Source organism: Hylobates moloch, unplaced genomic scaffold, assembly GCF_009828535.3.
Source record: "Hylobates moloch isolate HMO894 unplaced genomic scaffold, HMol_V3 SCAFFOLD_2317, whole genome shotgun sequence".
In the NCBI taxonomy this organism is placed as follows: Eukaryota; Metazoa; Chordata; class Mammalia; order Primates; family Hylobatidae; genus Hylobates; species Hylobates moloch.
Genome location: NW_026654592.1, coordinates 1 through 8552, shown reverse-complemented (window position 1 = coordinate 8552; position 8552 = coordinate 1). Strand labels below are relative to the sequence as shown.

At 41.4% G+C, this 8552-nt stretch overlaps 2 protein-coding genes across 2 annotated transcripts; both read left to right on the top strand.

Annotated features, from left to right (window-relative positions):
* The first annotated feature begins 3220 nt into the window (after nt 1–3220).
* On the top strand, nt 3221–4804 carry LOC116464943 (hemoglobin subunit gamma-2). Its single transcript, XM_032148173.2, has 3 exons — nt 3221–3365; nt 3489–3711; nt 4586–4804. The coding sequence occupies exons 1-3, from the start codon at nt 3274–3276 to the stop codon at nt 4712–4714; spliced, it is 444 nt and encodes a 147-aa protein (XP_032004064.1). The 5' UTR covers nt 3221–3273; the 3' UTR covers nt 4715–4804.
* Nucleotides 4805–8161: 3357 nt separating this feature from the next.
* Nucleotides 8162–8547, top strand: LOC116464942 (hemoglobin subunit gamma-2-like; the record flags this gene model as incomplete). The annotated part of the gene is made up of 2 exons (XM_032148172.2): nt 8162–8288; nt 8412–8547. Coding segments are annotated over exons 1-2 (228 nt in total), but the record flags the coding sequence as incomplete, so codon positions are not given.
* Nucleotides 8548–8552: the final 5 nt, after the last annotated feature.

Sequence of the window (8552 nt, the reverse complement as noted above, 5' to 3'; positions counted from 1 at the left end):
CTCCTCACTTTTTTGTTTACATGAGATGTGGGTTTTGATGAGCAAATAAAAGAACTAGGCAATAAAGAAACTTGTACATGGGAGTTCTGCAAGTGGGAGTAAAAGGTGTAGGAGAAATCTGGTGGGAAGAAAGGCCTCTATAGGACAGGACTCCTCAGAAACACATGGTTTGGAAGAGATGGGGAAAGGTTCAGTGAAGGTGCTGAACCCTCTTCACTGGATTGCAGCACAGCAGTGAGGAAGGGGCTCAACAAAGAAAAAGTGTTCGAAGCTTTAGGAAGTCAAGGTTTAGGCAGGGATAGCCATTCTATTTTATTAGGAGCAATACTATTTCTAATGGCATCTGGCTTTTCTCAGCCCTTGTGAGGCTCTATGGGGAGGTTGAGGTGTTAGGGATCAGAGCAGGAAACAGGTTTTTCTTTCCACGGTAACTACAATGAAGTGATCCTTAGTTTACTAAGGAACTTTTTGTTTTAAGTGTTGATGCATGCCTAAAGAGGCGAAATTAATCCCGTACCCTTAAGTGTACAGACTGGTCACAGCATTTCAAGGAAGAGACCTCATTGTAAGCTTCTAGGGGAGGTGGGGAATTAGGTGAAGGAAATGAGCCAGCAGAGGCTCACAAGTCAGCATCAGCACGTCATGTCTGAGCAGCAGACCAGCATGGTCAGATGAAAATGTAGTGTGAAGAATTTGTATAACATTAATTGAGAAGGCAGATTCACTGGAGTTCTTATATAATTGAAAGTTAATGCATGTTTATAAGCAAGAGTTTAGTTTAATGTGATGGTGTTATGAACCTAACGCTTGTGTCTACAGAAAATTCACATGCTGAATCGCCAACTCCCAATTGGCCCCATTTGTGGGGGTGGCTTTGGAAAAGTAATTAGGTTTAGATGAGCTCATGAGAGCAGATCCCCATCACAGAATTATTTTCCTCATCAGAAGCAGAGAGATTAGCCATTTCTCTTCCTTCCGGTGAGGACAGAGTGGGAAGTCAGCCACCTGCAACCCAGGAAGAGAGCCCTGACCAGGAACCAGCAGAAATGTGAGAAAAAATTCTGTTGTTGAAGTCATCCAGTCTATGCTATTTTGTTATAGCACCTTGCACTAAGTAAGGCAGATGAAGAAAGAGAAAAAAGTGAGCTTGGGTGTTCAGTGGATTAGAAACCATGTTTATCTCAGGTATACAAATCGCCACTGGTCCCCTGTGTTTCAGTATAAAATACCAACTCTACTACTCTCATCTGTAAGACCCAAATAGTAAGCCTGAGCCCTTCTCTCTAACTTTGATTTCTATTTTTTCTTCAACATACTTTAGGCTTGTAATGTATTTATATACAGTGAAATGTCAAGTTCTTTCTTTATATTTCTTTCTTTCTTTCTTTCTTTTTTCTCCTCAGCCTCAGAGTTTTCCACATGCCCTTCCTACTTTCAGGAACTTCTTTCTCCAAACGTCTTCTGCCTGGCTCCATCATATCAAAAAGGACCCACTTCAAATGCAGTCACTCACTACCATTTCACAATTTGCACTTTCTTTCTTTTTTCTTTTATTTTTAGTAAAACAAGTTTATAAAAAATTAAACGAATAAATGAATGGCTACTTCATAGGCAGAGTAGCCCTAAGGGCTGCTGGTTGCCGATTTTTATTGTAATTTTTCAATACTATGCTAAACAAGGGGTAGATTATTTATGCTGCCTATTTTTAGACCATAAAAGATAACTTCCTGATGTTGCCATGGCATTTTTTTCCTTTTAATTTTTTTCATTTCATTTTAATTTCCAAGGTACATGTGCAGGATATGCAGGCTTGTTACATGGGTAAATGTGTATCTTTCTGGCCTTTTAGCCATCTTTATCAATAAGCAGATATAAGCTTTACACAGGATCATGAAGGCTGAAAGGATTTCACCAATATTATTATAATTTCAATCAACCTGATAGCTTAGGGGATAAACTAATTTGAAGATACAGCTCGCCTCCAATAGCCAGAATTCCAGAGCTTCTGGCATTATAATCTAGCAAGGTTTGAGATCATGGATCACTTTCAGAGAAAAACAAAAACAAACTAACCAAAAGCAAAACAGAACCAAAAAACCAGCATAAATACTTCCTACCCTGTTAATGGTCCAATATGTCAGAAACAGCACTGCGCTAGAAAAAAAGCTGTCTAAGGCACACTGAGATTCGAGTTATCACAGTGTGTGGACTATTAGTCAATAAAAACAGCCCTTGCCTCTTTAGAGTGGTTTTTCATGCACATGCATGTCTTATGTCTTAGAATAAGATTCCCTGAGAAGTGAACCTAGCATTTATACAAGATAATTAATTCTAATCCACAGTACCTGCCAAAGAACATTCTACCATCATCTTTACTGAGCATAGAAGAGCTACACCAAAACCCTGGGTCATCAGCCAGCACACACACTTATCCAGTGATAAATACACATCATCTAGTGTATACATACATACATGAATATGGAATCAAATATTTCTTCTAAGATGAAACAGTCATGATTTATTTCAAATAGGTACGGATAAGTAGATATTGAGGTAGGCATTAGGTCTTATATTACGTAACACTAATCTATTACTGCGCTGAAACTGTGGCTCTATAGGAATTGTTTTCACTGCGCTATTGAGAACTTAAGAGATAATGGCAAAAGTCACAGAGAGTATATTCAAAAGGAAGTATAGCACTTTTTCCTTAGAAACCAATGCTCATTAAATGAGACTAAGATTTGTCCCATCAAAAATCCTGGACCTATGCCTAAAACACATTTCACAATCCCTGAACTTTTCAAAAATTGGTACATGCTTTAGCTTTAATCTCCAGGCCTCACTGGAGCTAGAGACAAGAAGGTAAAAAAAGGCTGACAAAAGAAGTCCTGGTATCCTCTATGATGGGAGAAGAAAACTAGCTAAAGGGAAGAATAAATTAGAGAAAAATTGGAATGACTGAATTGGAACAAGGCAAAGGCTATAAAAAAAATTAAGCAGCAGTATCTTCTTGGGGGCCCCTTCCCCACACTATCTCAATGCAAATATCTCTCTGAAACGGTCCCTGGCTAAACTCCACCCATGGGTTGGCCAGCCTTGCCTTGACCAATAGCCTTGACAAGGCAAACTTGACCAATAGTCTTAGAGTATCCAGTGAGGCCAGGGGCCGGCGGCTGGCTAGGGATGAAGAATAAAAGGAAGCAGCCTCCAGCAGTTCCACACACTCGCTTCTGGAACGTCTGAGATTATCAATAAGCTCCTAGTCCAGACGCCATGGGTCATTTCACAGAGGAGGACAAGGCTACTATCACAAGCCTGTGGGGCAAGGTGAATGTGGAAGACGTTGGAGGAGAAACCCTGGGAAGGTAGTCTCTGGTGACCAGGACAAGGGAGGGGAGGAAGGACCCTGTGCCTGGCAAAAGTCCAGGTCACTTCTCAGGATTTGTGGCACCTTCTGACTGTCAAACTGCTCTTGTTCAATCTCACAGGCTCCTGGTTGTCTACCCATGGACCCAGAGGTTCTTTGACAGCTTTGGCAACCTCTCCTCTGCCTCTGCCATCATGGGCAACCCAAAAGTCAAGGCACATGGCAAGAAGGTGCTGACTTCCCTGGGAGGTGCCATAAAGAACCTGGATGATCTCAAGGGCACCTTTGCCCAGCTGAGTGAGCTGCACTGTGACAAGCTGCATGTGGATCCTGAGAACTTCAGGGTGAGTACAGGAGATGTTTCAGCCCTGTTGCCTTTAGTCTCGAGGCAACTTAGACAACTAAGTATTGATCTGAGCACAGCTGAATCTACCCGCAGGGTGTGAGCTGTTTGAAGATATTGGGGTTGGGAGTGAAGAAACTGCAGAAGACTAACTGGGCTGAGACCCAGTGGTAATGTTTTAGGGCCTAAGGAGTGCCTTTAAAAATCTAGATGGACGATTTTGACTTTGAGAAAGGAGATGTGGAAATGAGGCAAATTACTTTTCTTTATTAGATTCCAGTAGAAAGAGTTCTAATCATTTCACCATTTTTGTTATTCGTTTTAAAACGTCTATCTGGAGGCAGGACAAGTATGGTCATTAAAAAGATGCAGGCAGAGGGCACATATTGGCTCAGTCAAAATGGGGAACTTTGGTGGCCAAACATATATTGCTAAGGCTATTCCTATATCAGCTGGACACATTTAAAATGCTGCTAATGCTTCATTACAAACATATGTCTTCTAATTCCAGATGGGGGCAAAGTATGTCCGGGGGTGAGGAACAATTGAAACATTTGGGCTGGAGTAGATTTTGAAAGTCAGCTGTGAGTGTGTGTGTGTGTGTGTGTGAGCGTGTGTTTCTTTTAACGTCTTCAGCCTACAACATACAGGGTTCATGGTGGCAAGAAGATAGCAAGATTTAAATTATGGCCGGTGACTAGTGCTGCAAGGGGAACAACTACCTGCATTTAATGGGAAGGCAGAATCTCAGGCTTTGAGGGAAGTTAACACAGGCTTGATTCTGGGTGGAAGCTGGGTGTGTAGTTATCTGGAGGCCAGGCTGGAGTCTCAGCTCACTATGGGTTCATCTTTGTTGTCTCTTTCCATCTCAACAGCTCCTGGGAAATGTGCTGGTGACCGTTTTGGCAATCCATTTCGGCAAAGAATTCACCCCTGAGGTGCAGGCTTCCTGGCAGAAGATGGTGGCTGGAGTGGCCAGTGCCCTGTCCTCCAGATACCACTGAGCCCCCTGCCCATGATGCAGAGCTTTCAAGGATAGGCTTTATTCTGCAAGCAATAAAAATAATAAATCTATTCTGCTAAGAGATCACACATGATTTTCTTCAGCTCTTTTTTTACATCTTTTTAAATATATGAGCCACAAAGGGTTTATATTGAGGCATGTGTGTGTATGTATTTGTACATGGCTGTGTGTGTTTGTATCATGTGCATACTCCTCACTTTTTTGTTTACATGAGATGTGGGTTTTGATGAGCAAATAAAAGAACTAGGCAATAAAGAAACTTGTACATGGGAGTTCTGCAAGTGGGAGTAAAAGGTGTAGGAGAAATCTGGTGGGAAGAAAGGCCTCTATAGGACAGGACTCCTCAGAAACACATGGTTTGGAAGAGATGGGGAAAGGTTCAGTGAAGGTGCTGAACCCTCTTCACTGGATTGCAGCACAGCAGTGAGGAAGGGGCTCAACAAAGAAAAAGTGTTCGAAGCTTTAGGAAGTCAAGGTTTAGGCAGGGATAGCCATTCTATTTTATTAGGAGCAATACTATTTCTAATGGCATCTGGCTTTTCTCAGCCCTTGTGAGGCTCTATGGGGAGGTTGAGGTGTTAGGGATCAGAGCAGGAAACAGGTTTTTCTTTCCACGGTAACTACAATGAAGTGATCCTTAGTTTACTAAGGAACTTTTTGTTTTAAGTGTTGATGCATGCCTAAAGAGGCGAAATTAATCCCGTACCCTTAAGTGTACAGACTGGTCACAGCATTTCAAGGAAGAGACCTCATTGTAAGCTTCTAGGGGAGGTGGGGAATTAGGTGAAGGAAATGAGCCAGCAGAGGCTCACAAGTCAGCATCAGCACGTCATGTCTGAGCAGCAGACCAGCATGGTCAGATGAAAATGTAGTGTGAAGAATTTGTATAACATTAATTGAGAAGGCAGATTCACTGGAGTTCTTATATAATTGAAAGTTAATGCATGTTTATAAGCAAGAGTTTAGTTTAATGTGATGGTGTTATGAACCTAACGCTTGTGTCTACAGAAAATTCACATGCTGAATCGCCAACTCCCAATTGGCCCCATTTGTGGGGGTGGCTTTGGAAAAGTAATTAGGTTTAGATGAGCTCATGAGAGCAGATCCCCATCACAGAATTATTTTCCTCATCAGAAGCAGAGAGATTAGCCATTTCTCTTCCTTCCGGTGAGGACAGAGTGGGAAGTCAGCCACCTGCAACCCAGGAAGAGAGCCCTGACCAGGAACCAGCAGAAATGTGAGAAAAAATTCTGTTGTTGAAGTCATCCAGTCTATGCTATTTTGTTATAGCACCTTGCACTAAGTAAGGCAGATGAAGAAAGAGAAAAAAGTGAGCTTGGGTGTTCAGTGGATTAGAAACCATGTTTATCTCAGGTATACAAATCGCCACTGGTCCCCTGTGTTTCAGTATAAAATACCAACTCTACTACTCTCATCTGTAAGACCCAAATAGTAAGCCTGAGCCCTTCTCTCTAACTTTGATTTCTATTTTTTCTTCAACATACTTTAGGCTTGTAATGTATTTATATACAGTGAAATGTCAAGTTCTTTCTTTATATTTCTTTCTTTCTTTCTTTCTTTTTTCTCCTCAGCCTCAGAGTTTTCCACATGCCCTTCCTACTTTCAGGAACTTCTTTCTCCAAACGTCTTCTGCCTGGCTCCATCATATCAAAAAGGACCCACTTCAAATGCAGTCACTCACTACCATTTCACAATTTGCACTTTCTTTCTTTTTTCTTTTATTTTTAGTAAAACAAGTTTATAAAAAATTAAACGAATAAATGAATGGCTACTTCATAGGCAGAGTAGCCCTAAGGGCTGCTGGTTGCCGATTTTTATTGTAATTTTTCAATACTATGCTAAACAAGGGGTAGATTATTTATGCTGCCTATTTTTAGACCATAAAAGATAACTTCCTGATGTTGCCATGGCATTTTTTTCCTTTTAATTTTTTTCATTTCATTTTAATTTCCAAGGTACATGTGCAGGATATGCAGGCTTGTTACATGGGTAAATGTGTATCTTTCTGGCCTTTTAGCCATCTTTATCAATAAGCAGATATAAGCTTTACACAGGATCATGAAGGCTGAAAGGATTTCACCAATATTATTATAATTTCAATCAACCTGATAGCTTAGGGGATAAACTAATTTGAAGATACAGCTCGCCTCCAATAGCCAGAATTCCAGAGCTTCTGGCATTATAATCTAGCAAGGTTTGAGATCATGGATCACTTTCAGAGAAAAACAAAAACAAACTAACCAAAAGCAAAACAGAACCAAAAAACCAGCATAAATACTTCCTACCCTGTTAATGGTCCAATATGTCAGAAACAGCACTGCGCTAGAAAAAAAGCTGTCTAAGGCACACTGAGATTCGAGTTATCACAGTGTGTGGACTATTAGTCAATAAAAACAGCCCTTGCCTCTTTAGAGTGGTTTTTCATGCACATGCATGTCTTATGTCTTAGAATAAGATTCCCTGAGAAGTGAACCTAGCATTTATACAAGATAATTAATTCTAATCCACAGTACCTGCCAAAGAACATTCTACCATCATCTTTACTGAGCATAGAAGAGCTACACCAAAACCCTGGGTCATCAGCCAGCACACACACTTATCCAGTGATAAATACACATCATCTAGTGTATACATACATACATGAATATGGAATCAAATATTTCTTCTAAGATGAAACAGTCATGATTTATTTCAAATAGGTACGGATAAGTAGATATTGAGGTAGGCATTAGGTCTTATATTACGTAACACTAATCTATTACTGCGCTGAAACTGTGGCTCTATAGGAATTGTTTTCACTGCGCTATTGAGAACTTAAGAGATAATGGCAAAAGTCACAGAGAGTATATTCAAAAGGAAGTATAGCACTTTTTCCTTAGAAACCAATGCTCATTAAATGAGACTAAGATTTGTCCCATCAAAAATCCTGGACCTATGCCTAAAACACATTTCACAATCCCTGAACTTTTCAAAAATTGGTACATGCTTTAGCTTTAATCTCCAGGCCTCACTGGAGCTAGAGACAAGAAGGTAAAAAAAGGCTGACAAAAGAAGTCCTGGTATCCTCTATGATGGGAGAAGAAAACTAGCTAAAGGGAAGAATAAATTAGAGAAAAATTGGAATGACTGAATTGGAACAAGGCAAAGGCTATAAAAAAAATTAAGCAGCAGTATCTTCTTGGGGGCCCCTTCCCCACACTATCTCAATGCAAATATCTCTCTGAAACGGTCCCTGGCTAAACTCCACCCATGGGTTGGCCAGCCTTGCCTTGACCAATAGCCTTGACAAGGCAAACTTGACCAATAGTCTTAGAGTATCCAGTGAGGCCAGGGGCCGGCGGCTGGCTAGGGATGAAGAATAAAAGGAAGCAGCCTCCAGCAGTTCCACACACTCGCTTCTGGAACGTCTGAGATTATCAATAAGCTCCTAGTCCAGACGCCATGGGTCATTTCACAGAGGAGGACAAGGCTACTATCACAAGCCTGTGGGGCAAGGTGAATGTGGAAGACGTTGGAGGAGAAACCCTGGGAAGGTAGTCTCTGGTGACCAGGACAAGGGAGGGGAGGAAGGACCCTGTGCCTGGCAAAAGTCCAGGTCACTTCTCAGGATTTGTGGCACCTTCTGACTGTCAAACTGCTCTTGTTCAATCTCACAGGCTCCTGGTTGTCTACCCATGGACCCAGAGGTTCTTTGACAGCTTTGGCAACCTCTCCTCTGCCTCTGCCATCATGGGCAACCCAAAAGTCAAGGCACATGGCAAGAAGGTGCTGACTTCCCTGGGAGGTGCCATAAAGAA

Coding starts and splice junctions, on each gene's coding strand:
- LOC116464943 (XM_032148173.2), top strand. CDS start 3,274: ATGGGTCATTTCACAGAGGAGGACAAGGCTACTATCACAAGCCTGTGG. Junction 3,366..3,488: donor GGAGGAGAAACCCTGGGAAG/GTAGTCTCTGGT, acceptor TCAATCTCACAG/GCTCCTGGTTGTCTACCCAT. Junction 3,712..4,585: donor TGGATCCTGAGAACTTCAGG/GTGAGTACAGGA, acceptor CCATCTCAACAG/CTCCTGGGAAATGTGCTGGT.